The sequence below is a fragment of the Eubalaena glacialis genome, chromosome 3, assembly GCF_028564815.1.
Source record: "Eubalaena glacialis isolate mEubGla1 chromosome 3, mEubGla1.1.hap2.+ XY, whole genome shotgun sequence".
Lineage (NCBI taxonomy): Eukaryota > Metazoa > Chordata > Mammalia > Artiodactyla > Balaenidae > Eubalaena > Eubalaena glacialis.
Window position 1 is genome coordinate 193,799,028 of NC_083718.1, and position 27,791 is coordinate 193,826,818.

The 27,791-nt window shown below is 66.8% G+C and overlaps 1 protein-coding gene across 1 annotated transcript; it reads right to left on the reverse strand.

Annotated features, from left to right (window-relative positions):
* Window positions 1-1,988: 1,988 nt before the first annotated feature.
* Window positions 1,989-27,791, reverse strand: PLCH2 (phospholipase C eta 2). The gene is made up of 22 exons (XM_061187177.1): window positions 27,668-27,791; window positions 25,218-25,364; window positions 23,182-23,424; window positions 22,845-22,975; window positions 19,303-19,473; window positions 17,530-17,623; window positions 17,173-17,376; window positions 16,772-16,892; window positions 14,975-15,146; window positions 14,474-14,581; window positions 13,284-13,433; window positions 10,874-10,960; window positions 10,428-10,510; window positions 9,961-10,058; window positions 9,669-9,851; window positions 9,177-9,284; window positions 8,371-8,495; window positions 8,162-8,246; window positions 7,690-7,836; window positions 7,195-7,274; window positions 4,760-5,057; window positions 1,989-3,250 (listed from the first exon to the last, which is right to left on the reverse strand). Exons 1-22 carry the CDS (start codon window positions 27,789-27,791, stop codon window positions 1,989-1,991), a joined length of 4,221 nt encoding a protein of 1,406 aa, XP_061043160.1.

Below are 27,791 nucleotides of genomic sequence, written 5' to 3' on the forward strand. Positions count from 1 at the left end.
GTCGGCAGAGAGGGGCCTGGCCTTCCTGTGAGCAGCCGCCAGGGGGAGCAGGGGGCACGGCCGTCTAGAGGGCACAGGCCAGGCCTGTCCAGTGGGTGGTCCCTGGGATCCCATTTCCTCGAAGGCTCACCCACCTTGACCCCAACACAGCCCCTCACTACCCCCCGGCCTGCACCCGCGCACGGCTCAGCTCCCTGTGGTCGCCTCTGTGAGGCCTGGCCTGGCCCCTCTTCTGCCCAGGCCACCCTCTGTCCTCCCGTCCCTGGTGGTGGAGCAATGTTGTCCCAGCTGGTCTGGGGCTCCCCGTGCAGGGCACGTCCTGCCCAGACACCCAGGAAGACTCCAGAGGTCCAATCAGAGCCCAGCTTGGCCTGTGTCATGACGCCTCGCTGGGCCTCCCTCCCGTCAGGCCCTGGCCCTCCCCTGAGGGTTGCTGGACAGGCGGGGGGAGCCTGCGGTGGCCCCGCAGTGAGTTGGGCACCAGGGCTCTGAGCACCTGCCCTGCCCTCAGGTACCCCTCTTGCGATGCCCTGTCCCTTTCTCAGCTGGGACAGAAAGGCTCTGGGCCTCCCAGCAGCTGAGGGCAGCCCCTGGGAGGTAACGGAACAAGACGCAGCGCCCACCCGGGGCTGGAGAAGGGCTGACCCCCCCCATATCTCGTGAGCCCTGGCAGATTCCCCCAGGCTGTGTCCCTCCCTGCCCCCCGCCTCCCCTTCACTGCCCCCAAGATTCTAGGAGCCCAGACGCCCTGCCTTGGGGACCCCTCCCTTCCGGGGTTGGGCCACAGCTCCTCCAGGCTGAGCTCCCCCAACCAGAGGAAGGAGGAGGGCCTCCCCGGTTACGAGGGGCCTGATGGGTCCTGGGAGGAAAGTGGCACCGGCGCAACTGCCCATCCCCCAGGCCTTTGCTGAGTTTGGGCAAGCGGCCGGCGTGGGTCCTTGGGGCCTATGAGGGACACAGCAAGAGACAGCCCCCCACAGAGTGCCTGCGCCCACCAACACCCAGCCTTTCAGACGCCTTGCCCGGCGCCCACCGTCCCCAGGGCCTCCGACCCCGGACGGTAGGGCTGATCCTGGTGCGGGGCCCGAGGCCTCCCGGAGCCGAGCCGTGGGTGGGCTGCCTCCAGCCCCTGCCTGTTGTACCGAGAGAGTACACCCTTGGGGTGGCCTCTGACACTTCAGCTGGCTTCTGTGCAGGCCAGGTGCCTGGGTGGGGAGAGCAGTCAGCCCCCCAGCTTCTTGAGGGAGGGGGCGGTCCTGGAACCGTGTGCACAGAGACTTCGCGAGCAGCAGCCCCACAGCTGGGGACCCTCTGGCCTGGGGTCCCTGCCAGGGCCAATGTCTGCCCCTGATACGTGGGGCTGGGAGAGAGGGAGGGAAAGAACAGGGGTGTGTTCGGGGCTTGTGGCCCTGACCCTGGGCGCAGTCCAGCCAAGCCGTCTGCGGGCAGAGGGTGGGGGGCATCCTCTGGGTTCCGGCCCAGCGACACCAGGTACGCGGCCACAGAGGGAGCGGGCCGGCAGCCCCCTCGGAGCAAGCGCAAGCGTGTTTATTGGAGCTGTGTTCAGGAGTTTACAAGAGTCTGCAACGTCCCGTACAGAGCAGAGCGTGTGCAGAACAAGCCAGCAGTCGGGGCGGGGATGGCCACGCTCCAGGTCACTCTGGGCGCCTCGCGTGGCAGGGCCCGGCAGACGCGCGCCCGCACACGCCCTGCAGCTGAAACCAGGGGAAAGTGGAAAAGGACATGGCACCATTTTCTTATTGTAGAAGCTTTGTCTCTAAAAATTTAAATATCTCTCTATGTGTACGTGGATCTTAAAAGGTCGTGAAAACGCTGCCCTGCACCAGGGCAGGCTCCTTCCTCCCAGGAGGAGGGGCAGGGCCGAGGGGCACAGCCACCCCGGACAGGCGGGCAGCCTCGGGGGTGGCAGGTCCACATGCTGAGCAAACGCTGGCCCCCGCAGAGCCCCGGGCTGCAGGGAGGGCTGCTCAGAGTCTCAGCAGGAGGCCAGTGGCGGCAGCACCTGACAGCTGGTTGGTGGCGCCCTTGGCGGGGGCCAGCACATCCCCACAGCCCTCTTGGCCCACGCAGCAGGCGCCCTCAGGGGTGCCCCGCTCCTCCTCTGGGGGGCCCCTCGGGCCCTGCAGCCGCTGCTGCCGCTCCTGGGCCCGGCGGGCCCGGCTGGCGATGGCACGCACACGGCTCTGGCTGCGGGAGGAGGAGCGCCGCAGGAAGCCCGGGCCCCCCGCTGCCCCCTCCGCAGCCGGGCCCCCGCTGGTGGGCGACATGATGCCCCCAGCCTGCTGGAACCCCGTGAGCCTGCGCAGCTGCTCCGTCAGGGCATCCGGCTGCGCCCCCCGCCCTGCCGGCCTCTCCCCGGCCAGGCCCAGGCCGCGGCCCAGGCTCTCCACGCGGGGGGCAAAGTCGTCTGCTGTCAGGTCCCCGAGGCTCTTGGACTTGGCAGCCACAGTGCAGTCCGGAAGGCCCACCAGGGGGTGGCGGGCCCAGGGTGGCCATGGGGCCAGGGGGCGGGGCTGCAGCTCGTCGGGCCCCACAGGCAGCTGGCCAGCAGCCTGCAGGTTGGGGTTGGATTTGCTCTTGGTCACAGCGGGCAGGTCCAGGCGGGTGGCCGAGGCCAAGCAGGGCCACAGGGGCAGGCGTCCCGCTGGGGCCCCTGGGAGGCTCTCAAGTCCCAAGCCCAGGCCCTGCAGGGAGAGGTCGATGACCGTGTCACCAGACGACAGGCTGGAGGACGAGGACACGCTGCCACAGTGGCTGTCTGGCTCCAGCGGCTGCCATAGCTGGTCACCGCCAGTGGCATCCAAGGACACGACGGGGCGGGGCCCGGCCAGGGGCCACCGTCCACCCAGGGACTCCAAGGGGACCTGCCCCTCACTCTTGGCCCTTCTGGGCACATGGCCCAGAGCCCGGGGGTGGCCCCTGCCGTCCGTCTGGCTACCAGGGGCCCCCTTGCAGGCCCCAGCAGGGCCCCCGCCGTGGCACGCCCACTGCCTGCTTTCGGGGGCTGGCTCAGTGTTCCCTTGGCTCCCGGTCCCGAGCTGGAGGGGCCTGGAAGCTCCCAGAGCTGCCCTTGGGGGGCTCGCCGAGCTGTTGCCGGGCCCTGCAGAGCACTGGGGCCCTCCAGGGGCGTGGCTAGGGGAGACAGCCCCCGGCGGTGGGGGGCCAGGACCCCGGGCTGGCTCCTCGGCAATGGTTTCCAGGCTGCACAGGGAGGAGAAGGGGTGGGCGTCTGCGGGGAGAGGGAGAGGCAGGTGTCAGGGGCGCCCGCGGGGCTCCATGCCCACAGGACCCCCGCGCTCAGGCCCTGCCACGTGCTCACAGCTGCCCCCACCCTGCCCTCCGGCTCCGCTGCTGCTGGGGGAAGAGATGGGCCTGGGCGCACAGGCAGGGTCCTCCTGGGGCCGGGGCAGCTCAGGGCCCGCGGGCGGCCGGGCCCCATTACCTGGCACTCGGCCGCTCTCAGTCCCTGACTAGGCAGGCAGCGTGGGGACAGAAAGGAGAAGAGGGTGGTCAGCGCCGGGGCGGGGCTGGCCGTGGACAGACGAACGCAAGGCTGGGCGGGTACAGAGGGGAGCGGGAGGGTGGCCCAGCTTCCAGCACTCCCTCCCCAGGCTGGAACTGCTCCCTGTGACCAGGGGCCACAGGCAGTTCTGTCACGACCAGCCCTGGGGCCGGGGTGGGGGGGTCCAGAGCAGAGCTGCTCATGTGTGCGTCCCCAAGGCCAAGGGCCACGGTCAATCTGCTCCCCTCACACTTTGCAAACAGAGGCCTCTACGTCGAGACTCTGAGCCCCAGCCAGGAACCCAGGCCAGACTCCCCAGAGGACTGCGGTGCCGGCCAGGGGCCAGGGGGAGGCAGGAGGAGGGCCTGGGAGCTGCCCCCAGGCCCTGGCGGTCAGGCCAGGGAGGGAGGCTCGGCCCGGGCACTGGGGCTGGTCTCCAGAGGCCACCCTTTGGGCTTCAGGCCTCGGCAAGCAGAGCCGGCTCGGACTCCCCAGTCCCCAGCCCGGGGTGAGGACAGCTGTGACCAGAGCTGCAATCGCTTTCCCAGCCCCTTGCGGGCACTGGGGGCCTGCGGGGCAAATCATGGTCAGACGGGGTTCTGGGGGCTGAGGGGCCCATGGACCAGCCAGTGGAGCAAGGAAACAAAGGCACAGTGAACACACGGAGGCCACGGTTCTGGACACGGAAGCGCAGCGGGGACGCCAGCCAGGCCATGCGGGGGCAGTGTGGGAGCCACCACGGGGACACTGCAGAGGACCGTCTGGGCTTACCGGTGGAGAGCACGGGGGACTTACTCCTAATCTCCTCCAGCTTTTGAACGAACAGGGCGTTCATCTCCCTCTGCAGGGCCCCCGCCTGCCTGCGGGCGCCCTCAGGCCAGCGGGGGGCCCCCTCGGGGCTGCCCGGGCTGCTGGAGTCCGAGGACACGAAGCCGCGGCCGCCCGGCCCCGGCTGCCAGGACCCAGGGCCCTTGGGGGCCCCTCTGCTTCTCCCAGGGGCAGTGTGGGGCACCCCCAGCGAGCCCACCCAGGCGCAGGGCTGCTGGCTGATGGCCGCGTGCCTGCCCTTGGGCCCCGGGCTGGGCAGCTGCCCCCTCCGCAGGCCCTCGGCGTCCTCACCGGTGCAGGAGCCCACCACGCACTTCATGCAGGTGGTGGCCATCCCGGCAGGCCCAGGGCCCTCGGGGGCCTGCGGGGGCCGCGCCTGCACCGGGCTCCTCTCCACCGGTGCCTTACCTCCAGGGCTGCGGCTGCCCGGCTCCTCCAGGGCCGGGGCCTCGGGAGCGGGGCCAGGGCTGGAGGGTGCCGCGTCGCTGGCCTCCCCCCCAGAGCCCACGTCCTGCGGGCCCAGGACCAGCCCCGGCAAGGCCTTGCGGCCTGGCTTCTGACTGTTGGTTGGGGCGCTGGCCGTGCGCCGCAGGAGCCGCTGGCTAACAGAGGGCCGGGGCGGGGGCCGCCCAGCAGCATGACCGTCCAGGGAGCCGGGCTTTGGGCCTCGGAGGAACAGGCCTTTTAGGCCCAGAGCCTGCTTGACCTGCAAGAGAAGGAGATGCATAGCCGACAGCTGGGCACCAGGGGCCGGAGACTGCCCAGCCCCGTCCAGCTGTGCTCCGGAGGCCGTGGCCCGGGAGAGCCTGCTGCGGCCCGACGGGCCGGCTCGCTCGGGGCACCACTCAGGGCTGTGTGTAAGGAGGACGGTCTCCAGGGAGGCTCTACCAGGGGCGGCGGAGGCTGTGGCCTCAGCACAGCGTGGACAGCGCCTGCCTGCACCAGGGTGGAGGGAGTGGGCGCTGGCGGAGGGTCTGTGGCTCTCAGGGCAGGTGGCCAGGGAGTGCCGGAGCGGGGAGGCCCCCCCAGGGTCTCCCGAGCAGAGACCTGGACCCCAGCCCTGTGCCCACCGCACGCTTCACCCCTCCAGGCCCTGGGGCCCCAGCTCTGGCAGGGCAGGCTGGCACGGGGCCCCCAGGGTGGCCCTGGTGTGGAGAGCAAGACGGGGTGTGAGCCACATGGAGCAGCGCGGGTCACGTTCACCCGCCCGCAGGCACCGCGGCCGAGGAAGCAAGCACAGCCAGGTGCAGCCCCGCGCTCGGCTCACCCATGCTCCTGCCCGGCCCTCTCCCCCGGAGGTGCTGCCTCTTCCAGGAAGCCTTTCCAGACGCCTGCCAGGCAGTCCTTCCCAGACGGCCAGGCCCGGGAGGCCCCTACAAGGCCTCTCCCCGCAGCCTCCCTGCCTGAGGGAGGCAGCCAGGGTCCCCAGGACCGGCTGGCACGTGCCTGGGTCAACACCGGAGAGGCCGGCAGGGTCCTCACATGCAGAGACCCTGGAGACAGCCACGGTCCCGGCGACACAGGGGCACATCTGGGCAGAGGCGTTAGTGGCCAGCACTTGAATCAGCTGTCTGATTCAAGATCCCAAATCCAGAGCAATTTGGTCAAAGTTGGCTAGAAAGTCATTTAGAAGAAGGTCCAGAATTCAAGCTCGGAGCTCCTGGTCCCTGGGATCTCCCCTGCCCCCACCCACCCACCCACCCCCCCCCACCCCCAGCACTGGGCGTCGAAGCACAGACAGATCAGAGGGGCACACAGGCAGGCGGAGCACAGAGGGAAGGGTGGGGAGAGGGAGTGGGCACGGGTACTGGGAGGGCCGGCAGCTAGAGGACCGGACACAGGGAGGGGCAGGGCAGGGTGTGGGGTGGGGGAGGTGCAGGAGTCGGAAAGGCCAAGGGCAGGAGACGGGCCAGACCTCGGGGCGGACACACAGGAGGCCTGGCTGAAGTCCTGGACCTGCCTCGTAAATGCTGCTCTGTGCCTGAGGATGGCCCAGGGGACCCGGAACCACGTCCCGACCCATGTCACATGAGCTGACAGTCTCCAAAATGCTACCAGGAATTCACAGATGCTAACGGGGTGGCCTGAGCATGCAGGTGGGGGGCGGGCAGGCCACGCCGCCCCCGTGCTGGGGTACCTTCGAGCTCCTAACAGGGCCGTGCTTCTAAAAGTAGACTTTGGACATACAGAAGCCCACTGCAAGACCAAAGAGACAGAGTGAGGCCGTGAGACACCAACAGCAGGCGTGGAGCGCGGAGACGGAGACACAGGACCGACAGGGCGACCACGGACGCACAACGGAGCTAGGAGGCCTGCGGGGCCTCCGTCGGCAGCACCCAGGGCCGAGGAACACGGCAGGAGAGAGGCGGTTAGTGCCAGAAGCCACGTGGACCCCCGTGTGTGCCTGACAGACCACTGCGTGCAGCCTTGCTAGGCCCCAAACTTAGAACCAGGGACCCCTGGGCTCTGCAGACTGGGGAAGTCGGAGTGAGACCCTGTCCTGGGGCAAATGTACTGGGAGCAGGTGAGGGACGGGGCAAAGCCAGGTAGACGCCTTCGAGGAGGGACAGAGAACCAGGGGACCCCGAGCAGTAGAAGGGGAGGCTCAGGAGAGACGGGAGGGGCCGGGGCTGCCCAGGAAGGGCCATGGCTTCCATATGCTGGTGGCCACACTGGCCCCGGGACATAGCGGCACTCCCGGGGGCCCCGGCGACTCATTTCGTGGATGGAGACACAGGCCCATCAAGGTAACGACTAGGCCTCATGGCCCCAGGGACACGGATTGGGGGGTGGGGCTGGGGCACCCCTTCCCAACAGCAAGTGACCTTGCAGGTGGCACTCACCTTACCACTGATGTCACTGACGGCCACGTGGACAAAGATGGAGGCCTCTTCCATCCCCTCCAGGTACACGTGTCGATAGCCTGAAACAGCCGGGGTCATGCTCACCACGGCTCCTACCCACCCACGTCCCCCACACTCTACTTAAAGGTCCCAAAGCCCTGAATACAACCCGTGAGCCCGGTCCTGGGGACTCTGCCTCCTCCAGGAAGCCTGCCAGGATTGCTCTCGCCTGCAGAGCAATCACCCGCTGGGGGCTAAGGGGCTCTGCAGCTGGCGCTCCCCTCCCCCACCCTGACCACAAAGTGCCGCGGCCTTGAACCCTCCTCCTCAGCTCCCTCGGTATCCCCAGGCCCACCCGTGGCAGGAGCCAACTCGCAGGAGGAAGCTGAGCCCCACCCCTGTCCTGGCGTCCTCTGCTGGCCTGCGGAGGACGCGCTACGGGGGGCACTGGCCCAGGGCTCTGCCCTCCCCCACCCCCACTGGCCCCCTGCCCACCTGGCATCATGCTGCTGAAGGCCAGCGTCCTTTGGCCTATGAAGTCACGTCCAATGGGGTCATGGTCCCAGACGAGGAAGCGCACCAGCGCTATCTCAGGCATGTGCACCGTGAACACCAGGGTCTCCTCCCACATGGGGTTGAATCCTGGAGGCCACCAGGAGGAGGTGTCTGTCGCCTTTGCCCCGCCCCCACCTCTCAGACAGGCCCGTCCGCACCACAGCTCCAGCCTGGAGGCCACATGGGCCCACGTCCTCTCCCAGCACCTCCTCCTGGGCTGGCCACCAGTTGAGAGAAGCAACACCGGAAGGCCAGGCGGCTGTCACTGGGCGTCCAGCCGAGGGGGCGTCCTGGACAGTTATGTGGGTCACAGGCGGTGGCCCTCACCCTCCCCTTCCCGGTCAGCCTGGCGCCGCCAGCACAGGAGCCGTGACGGGGCCTCTGGGTGCCGCCGGCCCTCCCGCATCCTCACCGTTGTCGTCCACCACGCGCGTCTGCCCCTTGCTGCAGTCCACAGGGAGCCCAATGACCTCCACCTCCACGAAGGGGTCGATGATCTGGCACACAGTGCAGAGTGGCGCCGGGGCCCGGGCCGACGCCCCGGCCCTCCCCGGCGCCCAGGCCCCCTCCTACCTCCCCTCGGTCGCCCAGCGCGGAGCCCCGGCCCAGGCCCCCTCCTACCTCCCCTCGGTCGCCCAGCGCGGAGCCCCGCGGCTTGGGGAGCTGCTGTCCGCTGATGATCCGAAGCGACAGCTGCTTCTTGAGCTGACCGGGCAAAGGGTCCTCGGAGTTGGGGTTGAAGACGCCTGAGGGGGGCCAGGGTGAGGCTGAGCGGGCAGGGCAAGCCCGCCACCGGCTCCCGGGGCAGCCCCAGTGCATCCACTCCCACCTCCACCCCATCCACTGGATGGGAGCCCCGCGTGCGGGAGTGGGGGAGCAGCCTTCCAGGGCAGGGGTGGGTGCCGGGGGCCGTAGGCCGGTCGCCTCTGTGACCGCCCCATGATGTGGGCCCAGCTCGTTCCTTCCACAGGTGGACCACGGGGGCTCAGTGCGAGGCCACACCGCCTCTGGGTGGGGGGCCGGGTGCCCGGGGACAGGGTCCAGGGTGGGGGGCCTGGGGCTGCGCACATCGATAACTCGAAGAGGCCACTGCAGATAAACGTTGCACAGCACAAGCCAAGAGGCACGTGGGAGGATGGGTTAGGGTTACGATGGGAAAAAACCCACAAGTCGTTTTCAGCACATCGGGGAGAAAACTGAGGTGACCAAGAAGGGAGGAAGTGCCAGGCAGACCTCACCCAAGGGCGCCTTGCCCGGGGACCCTCGTGCTGGGGCAGGGTGGGGAGGGGCTGCAGATGCCCGGCAGGGTGGCGGCGCTTCCCTGTGCCCCAGCCTGACCCGCCAGGTGGCCTCGCCGTGGCCGCCCCCTGGCACCTCCGTGCAGCAGCCCCTACCCCCGGGTCCCTGCCCCGGGGCCGCAGCCTCACCCTGGCACATGCACTGGGGCTTGAGCACGTAGCCGCAGCTGCCGTTGGCGCTGAACTTGGCCCGGTTCAGCTGGAGCATCCGCCCCTCCGACTGGTAGTTCAGGGCGACTGCGGGGAAGGACGTGAGGTGGCCGGCTCAGCGCCCAGCCCGTGCGTCCCGCCCCGCCGCTGCCTGTGAGCCCGCGTCCACTACGTGAGCAGGGGCCTTGGGGCTCACGTCGGGCACGACCAGGGCCGTGCGTCCCGGCAGGACTTCCCGCAGAGCCGGCACAGCGGCCCCGTGCACCTGAGGAGCCTGGACGCACCTGTATCCTTCCCGCCTTGCCCTGGGGTCCTAAGGCCCCCGCCCCGGCGGCCCCCGCCCCGGCGCCATCCCGGTGAAGTTGGCTGGATGCCGCGAAAGTTCTCCAGAGCCAAGGGCGAGCAGAGCGGCCGCGGAGAACCCAGCGGCACCCCCTCACCGGCCCGGCCGCCCCAGGCCCCGGCACCCACCCATCTGGCAGCCGGTGTTCCAGAAGGGCTGCGGGTTGTAGTTGCTGGAGTCCACTCGGTAGGGGGAGGGGTAGATGCGAGAGAGCTGGTGCTGGTTGAAGCGCAGGTACTGGGCTGGCTTCTGCTGCAGGATTTGCTGGGCCTTGGTCTCGCTGAAGGAAGACACCTGCCAGCTGGACGCCACTGCAGGCGAGACGGGCGGCGTCAGGGCACCGGGTCAGCAACCCCCCCAGGGCCCCAATCCCCGCCCCGGGGCCCACACCCGGCAGCCCCTCACCCAGTGACCCCTCACCCTCCATCTCCACGTCGTGGATGCCCACGGACTTGGTGTATTTGACCAGGTCTGAGAGGGCCCGGGACAGCTTCATGGTCTTCTTCTGCAGGGCGGCCCTGCAGGAGGGGTGGGGTCAGGACCTGGGTCGCACCCCTCCCCGTTCAGGCTCCGGGGAGCGTCCATCAGGCGTCCACTATGCCCCTGTGTTCCAGGCGTCGGGACATGCGGTGGACGTGCTGAGAGGTGACACTGGGGGAAGGGGCGGGTGGCCGACCGCGACAGGTGCTACAGAAACGAGCACAGCGACCCGCGCTGGCCAGTCTGGCCCTGCACCCCGGGGTCCCTGCCCTGGGCGCCCACTGCCCCTCCCCACCGTGCGGTCCCTGAGCCTGCGCATCTGACGCCTGCTGTTGCCGGGACAACGGTCTCAGCCCTTCCTGCCGCGGTGCCTCCTCAAGGGCCCGGCATGGAGGCAGGGCACTGACCCTCGGCTCTGGCTGCCTTGGGAGTCCAGGTCCTCGTCCCCCTCCTCCACGCTGGCTGCCTTCTTCAGCTTGCTGCTCTTTTTCTGTGCAGAACCAGGGCAGAGTCAGGACTGGTGGAGCCCCAGGCTCAGCCGGGCCGTCTGCAGAGGCCAGGAGGCTGCGAGGGAAGGGCCTGCAGCCCTGGGGTCCTGGCGCCCACCCTGCAGCCGGGCCTGCCCCCTCCTCTGCAGTGCCCTGCTTGGCCCGGGCCCTGGGTGACCTGCACTCTGGGCATCGACCAGTGTGGACCAGGGGAGGGCCATCGAGGCACCTGCTCCATCCAGCCCCGAACAGGGCTCTAGGAATCCCAGAGGGCCTCGGTCCTGGAGGAGACCCCCCAACTCTGGCTGGCGCAGGGACAGCTGGGGCACATAGGGGCAGGGAGCCCACCCGGGAGCCCGGCAGACCTTGCGCCTGGAGAAGCTGCCCACGAGGAGCCGGCTGTTCTGCCTGCTGGTTCCGGCCTCCTCCCCAGACTCCGCGTCCTCCTCGGCCTGGGAGGAGAGACAGACAGCGGGGGTGTGGTGAGCCCAGCCTCAGACCCGGCGTGGGTGGGGCTGGGCAGCTCCTCCCAGAGGCCCCGGGCCAGCTTCCTGGAAGAGAGGGAGCTGAGAGGGGCATGGACGGAGCGGGGAGCCGGGCCCAGGCTGGCCACTGCTCCAGCCCCCCGGGGTGCACAGAGGCGGCTGCCGGGAGCAGAGACCTGAGAACGGGGCGTGCATGTCAGCTCCCCACGATGTGCCATTCGAAACTCATCAAGCGCCCAGTTCTGATTTTTTTCCCATGGATGGTGACGGCCTAATAAATGCCGCTTGTGTGTCTGGAACATTCCTCGGCGTGCCCGCTTAGGTAATCCTCATACGGGGATCCCGCAGCGCAGGAGTCCCCGCCTGCTTCTTGCAGCGGCAAAGCTATTACCTACTTACACAATCCCCTGGGCTGTGGACATTTACCATTACCGTTTGCACTCGGGGCTGCGGTGAACATCCCGAGGCTGCAGGACCAGCTTCTTCGCTGCTGTTTACAGAACGTGCACGTTGGCGGCTCCCCTCCCGGCCCCTGCCCCAACCCGAGGGGCCCCCGGTCCCGGCGGCGCCGCGGCCTGTCCCCCTCTGGGGCCGAGGCACAAAGCTCTCATCCAACCTGAAGCTCAGTCACACCTCTGGAGCGGCTGGGAGTCTGTGCCAGTGTCCCTGAGGTCCCTCGTCACAGTCGTCACCAGCCGCCCCCCAGCCCCTTCCACAGATGCCCCCCCACCCCCGAACTCTCCCAACTTTGCTCAGAACGTGCCCACCAGGGCAGGAGCCAGCTTCGCAGCCGAGGTTCCCTGTCAAGGAGGGGCTTCAGCCAGGGGCACACACATCTGCACATATCTGCACACGCACCCTGCGTGCACCCACGCGAGCTTGTACGCACCCCCCTGTGGGCGCCCCTGCGCACACACGCCTCCCTAGGCCACGCCGCTGCCTGGCTCGCTGGCCTCACCCAGAAAATGAGCAGAACCCCTCAGGTCTGGGTTCCGGTCACCGAGCAGGGAGCCTGGAGCTCAAGCGGGAGATGCGAGGCCCCCCAGGCCCGGCCAAGGAGGGCAGAGGGGTAGGGACAGCCACGGGGTCATCCCCCACCCCCTCCTCCGCCCCCTGGGGAGTGCTGTCTCCCACTCGCTGGCTGGCTGCCCAGAGGGGCGCTGGTCCAGAGCCCAAGGCGCAGCAACGGAGGCGCTCAGAAAACCCGCGAGCTGGCAGAGGCACGGGAAGCCGTGTTCACGGTGCGTCAGGAGCCGGCGGGGTTGACACACCTCTTGGCTCTTTACACCCCGTGGTCACCCAGCACACGAGCACCCTTGAATCTGGGCACAAGCGCGGAGAGGCACCTGCTGGCCCAGATCCTGGAGAAGTGCTGTGGCCGCAGCCAGAATCTGCTGTCACCCACCCCCACCGCGCGCATCCCGAGCTCAGCAGAGGAGGCAGCACCCGCATGCCGTCCTCAGGGGGTGTGGGCAGCCCCTCCCACCAGGACACAGCGCCTGATGGGCCTCGTGCTTGCAAAATGGGGTCTGCGGGGCCAACCGGCACCCTCCTGGCCCCAAGGCCAGCTGCCCTGCCCATCACAGCCCCCGCAGGGTGCCGGCTTTTGGGCCACTCAGCTGATGTGACCATCTCCAGTGTTTGCCGGCCCCTCCAGACGGCACCACAGCTGCTCAGCCGCACTGGCCCGGCCCCCATATGCTTCACGTCCGCCGTGACGGCCCCCACACCGTTCTCCCACAGAGGAACCTCCCAGAGCTCAGCGGCCCTCCCCTATGCGGCTGGAGGGCCTCCGGGCAGGGGGCTGCACAGCTGCCCAGGACTCACTCGGCTCTGAGCGCCTGGAGCCCCTCCCTGTCACCACCAGACCCCCCAGGCCACGCCCAGGTCCTCTTCTGCAAGGAGCTGCAGGTGCCCCGGGGGCTGCCAGCCCGCTCCTACCCACAGGCAGGGAGGGTGTGGGCTAGAGGAGCTCTCCGCAGGCCTCCAGGGGACAGGCTGTCAGCCACACAAACAGGGCAGCCACTCCCTGGCCATCTGCCTGTGACAGGGTGACGGCTGTGGGTCCCTCATGATGAGAATGGGAACGGCCAAGTGTGAGCTCCTGGAGGACCCGGGGTGGAGACATACACCAGGGGCAGTGTGTGTGTATGCGTGCAGGTGTGTGTGTGTGCAGGTGTATGTGAGTGTGTGCAGGTGTGTGTGTGCAGCTATGCAGAAACCTCACGCTCTGGCCCCTCTCCCAGCTGCAGGCCGACCCCGCCTGCCTCAGGGCTCTCACCCTTTTGGCCTCTGCCTTGTGCCCGCGTTTGCCAGGCGGGGGCAGCGTGGACGCGGTGAAGTCACTGGGGTCCTCACAGTCCCGAGTCTTCGACTCCTTCATTAGGGAATCCAGTTTCCTCTTGGCAATGTTTTCCACACGTTTCAGATTGGTGGAGGCCTGCAAGAGGAGGACGGCCAGCCCATTGGCCCCGGTCCCCAGCTCGCGGGCAGCAGCGGGGACGGCGTCCAGTCTCGGGCAGGGCCAGCACCACCTCACGCTCACCCCATGTGAGCCCCAGCTCACGCCTGGAGCTGGCCCCAGGCTCGCTCCTACATCACGCTGCTATGCACCCAGGCACGTGATTTGTCCCGGGGCCTCAGACAGTGCCGAGCAGGCCCTGAGCCCAGGCCCATCTGATTCTAACTCCTGTCTCCTTCAGGTGCACGATGCTGCCCGCGGGACCCATTGGACCGCTCACCGGGCACCCAGCGGCCACTCTGGGCTCTGAGAGCCGCTCAGCAGCTCAGGATCTGGGAACCCACCACCAGCCACCGTGCGCCTCAAGGAGATGGATGGGGTGCGGACAGCCCCCAGTGTGGCCCTGACCAACTTGGACCCTCCAGGCAGGGCCTGGGCCTTGGGCATCTGGGCACCCCCATGCCCAGGCTGGAGTGGGTGCAAGGTGGCCACCACAGACCGAGGGTTTACTATCACCCCTGGCCAGGCAGGGAAATGTGCAAGCCCACCCAGAGCGAGAGGAATCCAGTGCCTCAGGGCTTTCTAAAACAATTAGCGAGCTGCACAATTATTTTCCCATCCGATGGCCCCTCAGGGAGAAATAATACCTTGGCGGTACCCAGAAGAGGGAAGACGCTAATTAGACAGTCCCCCCTCCCCCACCTGCCCCTTTGCTGCTCAAAGCCCTTGTGGACTCCTCAGCCTCCCAGCATTGCCCCTGGTCCCAGCGACTCTCTGTAAAGAGGTGACAGCCGCTAGCTGGGAACTCGGGGTTCGTGTCCTGTGTGGAGGGGTGGGCAGGGGGGTCCCCCACTGGCCCAGGCTGAGTGCATGCCCAGCAGCCTGGCAGCTTTGCAAATCACCCTCAGAATCTGCCCCATGCCCCTCTGTCCCTGCCACCTCCCTTCTACAACAAGGCCTTGAGCTGGCTCTTCAGGGCTGCAGCTCCCCCGGCCCCCAGAGCCCCCCACCCCACTCACATCCCCGTTGAGAAGCTTGCAGTCATCATCAATCTCGTCCGCACTGTCCTCATCAGACACCTCGCCCTCCTCAGCATCCTCGCTGATGTTGGCTGGGAGCTTCTTGCCCTGGGGGAGGAGGTGGACCTTGGCAGGGGCCCTGTGGGAAGTGCTGGGGGGCCGGCACCCACAGGAGCAGCAGCAAAGCGTGGGAGCCTTTCCCAAGCTTGCTCGTGGCTCTCAGGCCGGGGGCAGGGCCAGCCCACCCATCCTTGCAGCAGCAGCGTGGGAGGGACATGCCCGGGTGTGCATGCCAAAGGCCCCAAATTGATGGACCACCATGGGGAGATGGAGGCCAGGTCAGGGGCAGGGCTTGCCCTGACCCCTCAAATCTATCACAGATGGTGCGGAGCCCCAGCCTGTCTGGAGCAGGGCCTTGCCCTTGACCTGACTGCAGGTTAGAGGTCGGAGGTCAGAGGCTCAGCAGGATGCTGGCCCCAGGAGGGGTAGGCAGGGGCTCACCTTCACCAGGATCTTGCCCTTGAGCATCTGTGGAGAGGGTAGCATGGTGGCATCCTCGCTGCGTACTGATGACAAGTCCAGCTTGTCCCCAAGGATGTCAGTCAGATACTGGGCCATCTTCTTCTGCTGGACGACACTGCAGTGGTTCTCGATGGACAGGATCACTGGATACCTGTGGCCCCAAGAGGGAAGGAGCAGAATGCGGCCAGGGGAAGGCTAGGTCCCACCTATGCAGGACTGCAGGTCACCTGCACCACTGAATGAGGAGGAATCTTCACAGGAGCCCAGGATAGATGGGGCTGCCAGCCACTCTGGGAGGGGGCCCACCAATGGCTTTCAAAAGCAAATGAGTGTGGGGGAAAGGAGCTGGGAGACCTTAGGGATGGGTAAAGAAGGCATGCACTTCTTCTCCCAATAAGAAAATAACAAAGGCAATTAGAAACTCCAGGAAAAACAAGAGGAAACGTTCAAGCAAGTCATGGTTTGAAAACGATGTGGGGGACCTCCCTGATGGTCCAGGGTTAGGGCTCTGTGCTTGCACTGCAGGAAGCACGGGGTTAGGGTGAGTTCCCCTCTGGTGGGGGAACTAATATCCCACAAGCCACGCAGCGCGGCCAAAAAAAAAAATGATGTGGACTTCACTGAGGTGCAATGTGGAGCAACGGACAGACTGTAAGAAAGATACTCCCGTTCACCGAGATACTGGAGCCACTGTCCTGTGCATGGCCCTGGGGCCCAATGTTGGCCCAATAAGGAAGGAGACATAGCCTGGTACACACCGTCTGGGGGGAACATCATTATTACCTGCGTGGTGCAGAATGGGGAGTGCAGCGTGGGGATTTTCACGATAAGTTCTTCAGTTGTTTGATTTATTTTTTTAGTCATGTGCACATTTACTTGGATTTTTGCCAAAAGGCAACATAATCCTTTTAGAAAATGTAAACGACCCAGACCTAGAAGTCATAAACTAGAGCAAGAGATGGGCGAGTCCTGCGATGTGGAGAGGCACGGCCTGGGGCAAAGGTGCTCCCCTCCCCATTTCCCAGTCAGGGGACCCAGGCCTGGGGGAGAACCTTGTGCCCACAAAGATTATGCTGGCACGGGAGGTGCAAGCCCCGTCCTGAGACCCCAGCGGGCCCCTGGCTCCTTGGCAGCTACAGGACACCTGTGTGTCCCAGCCCCCCTGCCCTGAGACGCCCCCTCACCTGCAATTCCAGAGGCCAGAAGGCCCTACAGTGGCCCCTCACTCCCACTCCCTTCCAAGACAGAGCCTGTGCCAGGTCTTCCCGGAGGGGCACCTCTGTTTCTAGTTCTTAAATCAGTCTTGCTTCCCCTCCCCTCCTTCACTCAATTAGCTCCTCCCTCACCTGTGAGCCTCACTGAGCTGAGACTCGAGGGTAACAGTGTGGGGAGGCAGTCTTCTATTTCCAGAAACTAAACTGGATTTTGTTCAGCAATGTCTATAGCCATTCTGAGTGACAGCAACTTGAGTCTGGACACAGAGTAACTTCTTAAAGGCAATTAGTGCCAGAGCCACCACTGTCGCAGGCGTCTGACACCAGGTGTCTGTGGCCCGGGGCCGCTGACACACACACGCCCTGCCTGGCCCAGCTGTTACTCCTGCATCCACCGCCTTCCCTCTCCTCCACCCCTCCCCCGCCCCTCATCCTCAACAAGAAACCAGCCGCCAAAATGTTGCACTGCGCCGCAGAAAGGATGTGCAGGAGGGGCAGGAAGAGGCCCTTGAGCCCCTCCCCCCCACCCCCTGGGCCAGCCCCCCCAGTCCCAGCCACTCACTCGTTCTTGACAAAGGCGTATTTGTTGATGGTTTCAACGACGTCTTTGAAGAGGATCTTGGAGGTCAGAGTGTAGCCATGGTGCACAATGGGCTCCCCGTCAGGCCCATCCCAGCAGTCCACTGGAGGCAGACAGGCCTCAGTGGGTTCCGGGGGCCGGACCACCAATGCCCAGAGACCCACAGTCCGTGGAGGCCAACCGGAGGCGGTTCTCTTGTTCCGCAGTTAACACCAGGAGAGACCTATCCCAGCCCCTGCCAGGCAGAGGGCAGAGACCGTGCCCGGAGACTCCAGAGGGCTCCTCGGGGCCACCCCGCCCTCCCACAGGAGACGTCAGCCCACGGCCAAGGCCCGGCCCCTGGGGCCGAGGGGCGCGCAGGGTCCCAAAGCCCCGGCACTCACCCTCCACGCAGCGGCAGCCGGCCTGCAGGACCCAGGCGTACGTGTCCGCCCTCGACTGGGACGTGAGCTGGTCGCCCACGAGGTAGGTGTTGTGAGACGAGGTGATGAAGTAGTGGCTCAGCGGCCACGTCATGTCCTGGTGTACACGGCGGTGCTCCGGGTTGAAGATGTCGCCGGCGGGGCTCCGAGTGTAGTTGGTGAAGCCTGCTGGGGGAGCACGGTGGGGGCAAGGGGCTCAGCCCCGTGTGCCAGCCCCGCCACGGGCTCATCTCGGGGGCCCCTGCCCCCAAGCCACGTGGACCCCTCCGCGCCCCGCTGACCTGGCAGCTCAGCTGGGCCGGCGCAGCGCCCACTCACCGTCAATGCCCATTGTCCCCTTACTCTTGTTCTCCGGGCAGGGCTCAAACTGCTCGATGATGTCACGGCAGCTCTCGAGGGTCACGCCCGTCATCTAGGCCAGAGCAGGGTCTTGAGGCCAGGCTAGCCCATCTCAGGGCCCACCTCGGACCGCCTCCGCGCACGGGCACTGACCACGCGAGGCTGAGGCCCTGGTCCCTGCGGCGTGCTCCCCCGACTGGGGGGCTCCCTGGCCACCCCCAGTGGCATGAGACTTGGGACTCAGTGACCAGCAGACTACAGAGGGTCCCCTGGGTTGGGAAGAGCTGGCGCTGACTGAGGATCCTTGGCAGAGGAGGGGTCTTTGGCATCATCGGCCGGGCCACCCACCACCGCTGCCGTGTTAGGGGTCTCGAGAGCTGTGGACCAGGGTGGGCTGGCGGGGAACGAGGCCTGGTGTGAGAAGGTGCGGGAGAGCCAGGACCACGTCCCACCTTGGAGGAGCCCAGGGGGCTCCCCTGGCCCCTCCTGTCACCTCCCCAAGTCCCTCGCAAGAAAGCTGCGCATGGCAGCCGAGCCCAAGGTGGCCTTGCCCATAGGTGGACCCGTGTGTCAGAGGCTGAGTGATTTCCCAGGGCCCCACGGTACAGCCCCCAGGAGCCCCCCGCTCCCAGAGGCGGGCCCACCAGCGGGGCTACCTGCACATCCCCAGGAATGTGGGGGGTGGGTGTGTAGTGGAGGGGGAGGGGCAAATGGGGTCAGAGCTCGGAGCTGGATTTTGTTCAACAGTTTCTATAGCCATTCTGAGTGACAGCAAGTTGAGTCTGGACACAGTAACTTCTTAAGGGCAATTAGTGCCAGAGCCACCACTGTCGCAGGCGTCTGACACCAGGTGTCTGTGGCCCGGGGCCGCTGACACACACGCCCTGCCTGGCCCAGCTGTTGCTGGACGAGGAGGCCCAGAGTCAGGGGCCCAGGGCTCAAACCACCCAGCTGGTGGACAGTTTTGGCCCCAGACGGTAGGAAGAGTTCTGGAGAGCTTAGGGCAAAGGTCAGGGAGCAACGGGTCAGTTCTGCCCATCCCAGCCCAGGCCACATTCCCTCCCTCCACCCCCGAGCATCGCAGCTGTTGGAAGAGTGGCCCCTCAGCCTCACTCCGGTGCTGCCCACAGTAGCCGCACCCAGGCTGTCTGCGGTCCAAGCCCCCCTGTGGGAGCACTGTCCCCTCAGGGGGTGGCCTTCCCCTCCCCAACTCGGGCCCGGGATGAGGGGTCCAGACCCCTGAGCTTCAGCTAGGCAGTGCCTGGGGAGCACTCAGCCTCTCAGGAGGGGTGGGGCAGCCTGGGGTCGAGGACGGTGGGCAGGCACACCCTGCTGGCACCCAGAGGCATCTGCACCTCTGCTGGACGAATGCTGGAGTGAGTTGGCAATGGGCCCAGAGCCCTGGGGGTGGGAGCCGGCCAGACCCACGTGGCTGGACCAGGCCTGAAGGCTGGGCCAAGGGACCTAGGCCAGGAGACGCTCGACGCTAATGTCGGGGCCGTGGTCAAGCACGGGCTCCCCTCTGGAAGTTCTGGGGGGGCCACGGTCAGGGCTGAGCCACTCTCCTTCCCCACCGGCTTGGTGGCTGGCCCGTGCGGGGAACCGAGGCAGGTCCAGTAAGTGGGCCTCAAATGCCAGACTGGTGCCCGCACTTCCCCAAGCTCTCAGCCACGCTGTGGACGGGCTCAAATGCCCCGGGAGGCCGAGGTGAGGCCACAGCGACCAGGGGCCCGGCGCCTGCGGGGGCCCCACCTTCTGCTCCGCCTCCAGGAAGCGCTGCAGGTCAGCGGCGTCCAGGTGGTCCTTGTGGTTGCTGTAGGTCAGCATGAGCAGGTAGAGGTCCCGGCGGGTGGACATCATCTTGTAGAAGGCACAGAACTCCTCAAAGCCCAGTGTCCCCTGGTGGTCATCTGTGTCCGCTTCCTGTAACGCAAGGCCTCTGGGTCCCCTCGCATCCCACCCTGGGCCTCAACCGCGAGGGTGCCTCCAAGCTCCCCGTTCCTCAGTCAGCCCTGAGTCGAATCACCCCTCCCCCTTCCAGCATCACTGCCCACGTCACGGGCGCATGAGTGCTCCCCAAGCCCGGCAGCGGCGTCCTCACTGGGCTCCCCCTCGCCTCTCCCACAAGAAGCCACCGAGTGACCCGTTAACACAGATCTCACCCCACCTTCCCCTTTCCGAGCCTTCCAAGGTCAACCTGCGTCTGAGCCCAGCAAAGTCACCCCACCCTGGAGAAATACCCCACCCTGCAGCCAACAACACCCCACCCAGGAGTTAGTGCCCACGCTGGGCTGTGATCTGTAATTAGGGTTGGCCATCCATTGATTAGAAAAGCGCAGGGCCCCCGGGCATGTAGGAATCCCAGACTCTAGCTACCACAGCAGAGATGAGAGGACGCTGGTCTCAGCCACTGTCCTCATTTTGCTCAGAAAGCAGCTCACACACTACCCACAGGAACCCCCCAGGCAAACCCACCAGGCTGCTAATGAGACCACAGACTCCTTCATGAATCCACTCACTCTGGGAGCACCTGCTGAGGTGTCAGACCCTGGGGACACCAAGAGCCAAGGCCAGGGACAGACCCAGAGGACAAGGGCACCCAGTGATGGAGGCCAGGCTGCCCCTAGGAAGCCTGAGGTGCTACAGGGTCATGGGGGTCCCTGGAGCTGGGCAGGAAGGGCCATGTGGAAGGTGCTCAAGACTCTGAGTGCCGAGGTCGGGTCCTTAGCCCGGTGAGTAGGGTGGGGGGTGGGGGGCGGGGGGCGGGGGTGGGTGCGACTGCCCGGCAAAAAGAGACCCCAGGTTCAGCACCATGGATAGCAGTGCAGCCAGCCTCTCGGGGCGTCTGCATTGTCTTTTCTCCTATGGCCACACAATCTGGGGTGGCTGGAGATGGGAATGAGGTCCCCTCTGAACCAGAAGGATCACCAGCGAGCCAGGTGCAGGCTGCAGCCACCCCCATGTCCCCGGCCCCAGAGAGAGTCGGGCTCCTGGGAAGGCTGCCCTGCCTGCCCCGGCCCTGTGGCTTGGCCCCTAGGTGGGCGCCCAGCACAGCCCGAGCATCTCCCTCCAGGACCCGGGTGCCCATGCCGGGTGCTCACACCAAGGCCAGGACAGGGCTAGCTTGGCATGAGGGGCCCAGCCCAGGGCCACCTGCACAGGGCCAGCAGATGCCGATGAGGACCCCTGTGTCTGTGCCAGGTTTGGGGGCGGCCCTGTGTCTAGAGCTGGTGGGACAGACCCGGGCAGGGCACTCACTGCAGGTCAAAGGGCCCCTTTGGGACAGAGTCGGGCTGGTAGCCCTCCCAGGGACCGTGGCTGCAGCTGGGCAGAGATGCCCATCTGCTGAGTGTCCACCTGCAGGGTGATCTGGCCTCTCCGCGGGCTCCGGGCTGGGCAGCATGCCGAGGTGGTGGCTGAAAATGCTTTGTGATGACGAGGCCCTCAGGGGCCCGAAAGGTGGCTCTGAGCCCTCGGCCCCATAAACGCCCCTCTATGTGGTCATGCAGCTGCTCTCCTCTCCACAAAGGGAAACCGTAGCGGCTGAAAGCACACGCCGGCCAGAGCTGTGCTGCTGGGCCAGGCCTCAGAGCCGCCCAGGGTGCGGCCTCGCCTATGTTCCACAGTTATTTTAGGCTTAATGAAATTACAGGCAAGCCACTCTTGACCCACCATACAGATCTCTCCTTTGATTAGGGCAGTTCCAGGCAGTGGAAACAATATTGAGATTTCTTGACCATAAAATTGTTACTAATCATCAGAGCCGCTCTGCCCGGCTGGAGGTCAGCCCTCCTTCCCTGGGCTCCCGAGCGGCCACAGAGGGCCCCGTGCAGATGGGCAGGGAGGCCCAGGTGCTCAGGGGCCACCGTGGACAACGCCCACTTGGGGCTGAGCTGCCCAGGGTCTGGGGTCAGCAGCTCCTGGCCTACAGCCCCCTGCTGGCCTTTCTCCAGGGCCCCACTGGCAGGTCCTCCTTGAAGTGGTCTGGACAGCGCCCGGACACCACTAGTCCTGGGGCTGGTCAGAGGGCTTTGTGGGGAGCCCCTTTTGTGCCCAGGGGGTGCGGGAGAGGCCCAGCCTCCTTACAGGAGGGGCAGGGGGCATGGGCTCTCCGGAGCTCCCAGCGGGGGGCATTTTCAAGCCAGGTCTTGGTGGTGGACCTTCAGGCCCCAGAAGCCTGTGCCCACTCGCACCCATTCCGTGGGGGGCACTCGTCTCTCGTCCTGCCTCCGAGGCCAATCTGAGCCCCTGACACAGCCTCACCGCTCTGGAAGGGACTGCTGACCCCCGAGCTGCCCCTGGCAGCAGGGCAGGCAGGGAACGGTGGGGCTGCTCTGCGGGCCTGAGCTATCTGCCGGCTCCCCACTGCCCAGGCAGGCTCTGTCCCCGCTGGGGCCTTCAGGAGGGGCCCTGTGAGCCCCCCAGTCCTCACCCAGCAGTCAGGGCATCCTGCGCACACCACCCTGCCCCCGCCATTCACGCACGGACCCACGTGCTCTGAGCCGGCCCGCTCCCCTCGCTCCAGCCGAGCACAACCTCCCGCCCATCATGAGAGCCCAGAAGGGAGCAGCGGGGGGCCGAGCCTCGTGAAGCGGTTGGCTCTGTGTGTGTGTGTGTGTGTGTGTGTGTGTGTGTGTGTGTTGGGGCGCAGGGCCTGGTGCAAGCTCGCAGAACCCTCTTTCCAGGTGGCAGCAAGACAGTGAGGCCTGAGTGAGGGTGGAGTTTGCTCGCCCATCCCCACCCGGATCCAGGACCTGCTGACACGGCCTTCCTCCCCGGCCCAGCAGGGGTTCCGCAAAGAGAGAAACTAATTACAGACAATAAAGGCGGCCACTCAGCTGAGGATGCATTTTCATAACTGCTAACACCAGGGTGGCTGGGGGCCACAGGCTGGGCGGTGGGTAACCAGAGCTGCTGCCCAAAAGGCAGGGCCCGTGCACCCCAGTAAGTCTGGGGAATCGCGGGGCAGTGTGGGACATGGGGTGCAGGTCCTGTGGGTGGTTTCCCTCGCTGACCCGGTGCCTGCCCACACGCCCGGTCCGCCGGCCTGGGGAGGCCCCGGGAGCTGCTGCAGTGGTGCCGGCACAGCCGCGAACAGGGGGCAGCTTGGGGCATCTGACTGACCGCCCCGCACAGGTGCAGGACGGCTGCTTCCCTGCCATTTGCTGCAGCTTGGATGGCACCGCCCGGGACCTCCTGCAGCTTGGACAGGGCCGGCCTGCTCCCGGACACACGCCTGCCCCCAGGAGCCCTCGCCTGGCGCCCGAGACCCCCGGCGGCCCCGCCGGCCTCACCTTGAACATCTGCTTCACCCTCTGCCGTGGCAGGTTCACGTTCAGCTTGTGCAGCAGCTGCAGGACCTCCCCCATGCTCAGGCTGCCGTCGCCGTTCTTGTCGGCCTCATCAAACGTCTGCTTCAGCCACTTTGGGGCCAAGTTAGGGGCCAACGGAGGTGCAGCAAGGCCGGCCGCGCCTCCCCTCCCCTCCCGTCCCGTCCCCGGGCAGGAAGGCGTGGAGGATCCCGCCCAAGTTCCCCTTCCCGAAATACGTGAGCCAGCCGGGGCTCACCCGCCCCACACGTTGGACAGTGAGGGGTGGTCCCCGGGGCCCCCCACCGTCCGCGAGGATATTGGTCCCGGGTGCGCTGGCGGCGGGCCAGGCTGTCCTCGTCGCGGATGCCGGCCATGAGGTAGCGCAGGCCGGTGACCCAGGTGCGCGCCTCGTCGCCGCTGGGCGAGACCAGGTCCAGCGACTCTCGGTGGCTGCCGTAGTAGATGCTGAAGCAGCAGTTGGGGTCGAAGCTGCTGTCGGGGCAGCGCTGGAAGACCTCTGACTGCCGCCCCTCACTCACCTCCTGGATGGAGTCGATGGAGACTGCAGGGGGTGGGGGGCACGGTCATGGCCCTCCCTGGGGCCAGGCGTCCTCCACCCGCAGGCCCCAAGGTGCTCTCAGCAACAGCTGGGGCCCTTTGGGGTTCCCCGCCCCGTCTGAGCCTGGGGCCGCCTCGGTAATAAAGTCTGGCACCAGCAGGTGGGGGCCGGGGGGCAGCGGGGTCCCGCTTGGCGCGCACCAGCTCAGGCGCCATCAGGAATTTCATCACTGGCTGCAGCGCCTGCAGCTCCGTGGAGCCTCCGTTCAGAGGCTGAGTCACAAGGAGATGAGCTGAGAAGGGCGTTTGTAGGGTCTGTTCCTGTGCCTGAGGCAGGGCCCCTTCTCAGGTAGTTGGGGCACAGGTGGGCAGCATCCCCGCTGGGAGCAGGCACCCTGGGCTCGGCACAGCCAGGGACCCCAGCACTGCACCCCCTGCCCGGCTCCTGCTCCCGGCGGCAGGCTCGGCACCACCCTGGACGTTATCGTGTCCCGTGCAATAACGATGGGTCTTCCCCACTCGCGCAGTGAAGGGTGTGTGAGTCCTTCTGTCTTCTGCCCCCACTGCCTGCTTCTCCAGCTCCCTGTGCGCACGCATGTTCGTGGCGGGGGTGGGGGTGCTGGGCCCCCAGATAAGGGGGCGCTGACAGTCAGGAGACAGCTGCCCCCCACACTGTTCCTCCCTCCTGGGGACCCCTCCACGGCCAGAGTCAGCTGGTCTCCCCCCGTCCTAGCCTGCTGGTCTCTGCCCTATCACCCCTTCCCCAGAGGGGCCTCCACGACCCCCACCCACCTGCTCCCCTCTATTTGCCATCCTGTGTTCTTCTCGTCACTCAGCATGGTGTGAAGTTATCCTACTGTTAGGTGGTGTCACCCACCTCGCACTCAAAAGACCAGCTTCATGGCGGCTCAGTTCCCAAAGGATGCCCAGTGCTGGGAACAGCGCCTGGCACAGAGCAGGCGCTCCGCATGGAGCACAGGGGCCCTGCCTGAGCAGCCAGTGGTGGCTCCACCTCCCCGGGGCCCACAGGGCAGTCCCAGCCCCCTCCTCCAAGACGCCCTCCCCGGGGGCTCCACAGCATGGCTCTCTCCTGGGCTCCACGGTGGCAGCAGTGCCCTTGGCAACCAGGGGCTGAGGCCCTGCCTCGGCGCACCTGCGTCTCTCCAGTCGCCAAAGCCAGAGGGGGGGCCGCAAAGTCCCTTCTGTCGCCTGTAAGGACTCACCGTCTCTTCCTGACCCCCAGGACCCCCAGCCTGGTCCCTGCCCAAATCCTCACAGCTCATTGCCCGCCACCACCCATCCGGACAGCTCTGCAGCCTCCACACGCCTGTCAGCTGCTCACACCCCAGGCTGCCCGGGCCAGCATTCGGCACCGGGGTCGTACCCTCAGGGTGCCCGGCAGGGTCTCTCTCTCTGCTCATGAGCGGTCTTATCTCCCCGGCTAGACTGAAGGACTTTTGCCTCTCAGCCCATCTCAGCATCCGGTGCAGGGCTGGGCGCTGGGGCCACTCAGTCTCCACTGAGTCCCGGAGGGCTCTGCTAGGTGGGGTTCTGTGACGTGGGCCGGCGCCTGGGGCCGCAGGGCCAGGGCCCTCACCCCACTGCGTCCAGATGTCACCGAGGATCTCCAAGGCCAGCTGAGCCTATGGGCCAGGCCTGGGGACTTCCAGGGCTCAGGGTCTTGCTGCCCCTTCAGCTGCCCAGTGGCTGCTCTGGGAGGGTCCTCTGCCCCCCTGGGTGCTGGCCTGGGGGCTCTGCCCTGCCCACCGCTCCCCCACCCGGGGCCACCCCACTCACTCTTGGCCTTCTCGTTCTTGCGTGAGGGCCGCCAGCGGATGCAGGAGCGATGCTCATCCAGGAAGTAGAAGCGGACCAGGCCCTTGGAGCTGCCACGGAGCTTCACCATCTGTGTCCCCGCCTGCATGGCGCTCATACATCGCTCCACTGGAGGCCCGCCGACCCGGCACACAGACGGACCGACACAGACAGACAGACACAGACGGGGGTGCCGGTGAGCGCTGCAGCAGCCCCTCTGTGCTCACCGCAGCGTCAGCCCCACCCCCCACGTGCTCAAGGGGGTGCAGAGACCACCCACCCACCAGGGCACCGAACTCAGACCCCCAGGCCTGCCTGCGGCCCCAGGCGCCGGCCCACGTCACAGATCCAATCTAGGACCCTGATCAGAGGCCAGAGTCCCCACAGAGAATCGGACCGATTCTGCCCAGCCGGGCTCCTGTTGGCCTCCCCAATGGTCCTGGGGCCCAAGGGCCAGGCGAGGTCCCAGACAGGACCCTGCCCACCCCCCAGCTCTGCCCTGCTTCAGCGGCCTCCCACCCACCCCCTTCCACCACCATGACCTGCCCCAAAGGCTACGACACACGAGAGGACACAGGGATGGGGTGGCCGAGCCCGCTCTCAGGAGCTGCTATGCAACGAGGTCCCGGGTCAGGCACAGTGTGGGCCCAGGTGGGCGGCATGCAGGCAGCCCCCCACGATGCCCAGCCTGGCTCACTGGCCTGGCCGCAGGCACTCCTGAGAGCCTGCATCCCCTTCCCGTGGCATCTTCAGGAAAGCCGCCCTCCTCACACACGCCACAAGGGTGGCACCACACACATCCACCCGGAGGCCTCAGAGGAGCCTCCATGAGGCCAAGGCCCCACACAGGTCTGGGAAGGCACAGAGCCCACACCTTCCCCCAGGGGGCCCCGCTGCCTCTCCCCTCCCCTCCCCTCCCCTTCCTTCCCCTCCCATCCCCTTCCCTCCCCTCCCATCCCCTCCCATCCCCTTCCCTCCCCTCCCTTCCCTTCCCCTCCCCTCTCCTCCTCCCTTCCCCTCCCCTCTCCTCCTCCCTTCCCCTCCCTTCCCCTCCCCTCTCCTCCCCCTCCCCCTCCTCCTCCTCCCCCTCCCCCTCCTCCTCCTCCCCCTCCCCCTCCTCCTCCTCCTCCTCCTCCCCCTCCTCCCCCCTCCTCCCCCCTCCTCCACCCTCCTCCCCCCTCCTCCTCCTCCCCTCCCCTCCCCTCTCCTCTTCCTGCCCTCCCCCTCCCCTCCCCTCCCCCTCCCCTCTCCTCCCCCTCCCCTCTCCTCCCCCTCCCCTCTCCTCCCCCTCCCCTCTCCTCCCCCTCCCCTCTCCTCCCTTCTCTTCCTCCTCCTCCATCCATTCAGCCTCCTGTCTGCAGCTTGCATGTCTCCCAGGTACCAGGAGAGGCCGTGGCCGGTCAGGCTGGAGAGGCAGCAGGCTCCAGAAGTCCCAGGGACAGGTGTGTCCTGGCCCCCTCAGGCCCTTCACAAGTGCCTGCAGAAAGCCCGGGACCCAGGACGTACCATCTGGTGAAGCGCCAAGTAATTAACCCACGAGCTCCCCCCGATGAGGAACCCTCAGGTGGTGGTGTGCAGGCCCGTGGGCGGTGTCAGCCCGAGGGAACAGGCAGTGAGGACCTCTCAGAGGAAGCCAACCTCTGACCTTGAACTGCAGGCACTGGGCGGGGGGCACAGCAGGGAGCCATGCACAGGGAGGCTGGGCTCCAGGGGAGACATCGGGAGGAAAAGACGCGGTGTGGCTGCCAGGACGCAGGTAGCAGGGGGGAGGGGGGAGACCGGGGATGGGGACAGGGACGGGCCCCAGAGGCCTAGAACCAGGTTCTGGAAGGTGGTACCTGGACCAGGCCCCATCCGCCGGCTGGAACAGAGAGCCGGAGGGGCGGGCGGACCTGAATGGAGCCCTCCGTGGGCCGGCCCCGCTAAGACAGACACTCTACCCTCCAGAGTCTCACCGCAGTGACGGGCACTCTGCCGGCCTCTAAGGGCCGACACGTCTGGCACCAGCATGCTGGCCTCACCACACCTGGGCTGAAGGTGCCACTGCCCCCCAAAGTAACAGGCACCCCCTCAGAGAGTGTCCAGCCACACATCCACCAGGACCGTGGCCCCGGCCCCTCCTTACCCCTGACTCCCCCACCCCTTCCTTCCTCACTGCCCGCCTGGGGTTCAGCCTCCAGGCCCTGAGCGGGGGCGTCAGAGAGGCACCCCGGGGCTGCTGCTGGAGCCCCGTGATCCCCAGAGGGAGACTCGAGGGGTCAGGAGGCTACAGGTTTGCATGGAGGTGGGGTGGGAGCCCCCAGGCCTTTCACAACCCCAGGAGTAGCCCCCCCCCCACCCGAGCCCAGTGACCCTGGGGCTGGGCGGGGCTGTGGCCAGGGAGGAGCAGGCCGGTCCCCGCCCCAGATGACCAGACAGGGCTGCTCCCTTACCTAGTGGGCCAAGCTGCCACTGCGGGGACACAGCCACGCTCCCGCCGACCCAGAGGAGGGCCTCCGCCAGCCAGGCCACCGTTCCCTTGGTCCGGCTGGGGGTAAATGGCCAGGGGACAGACAT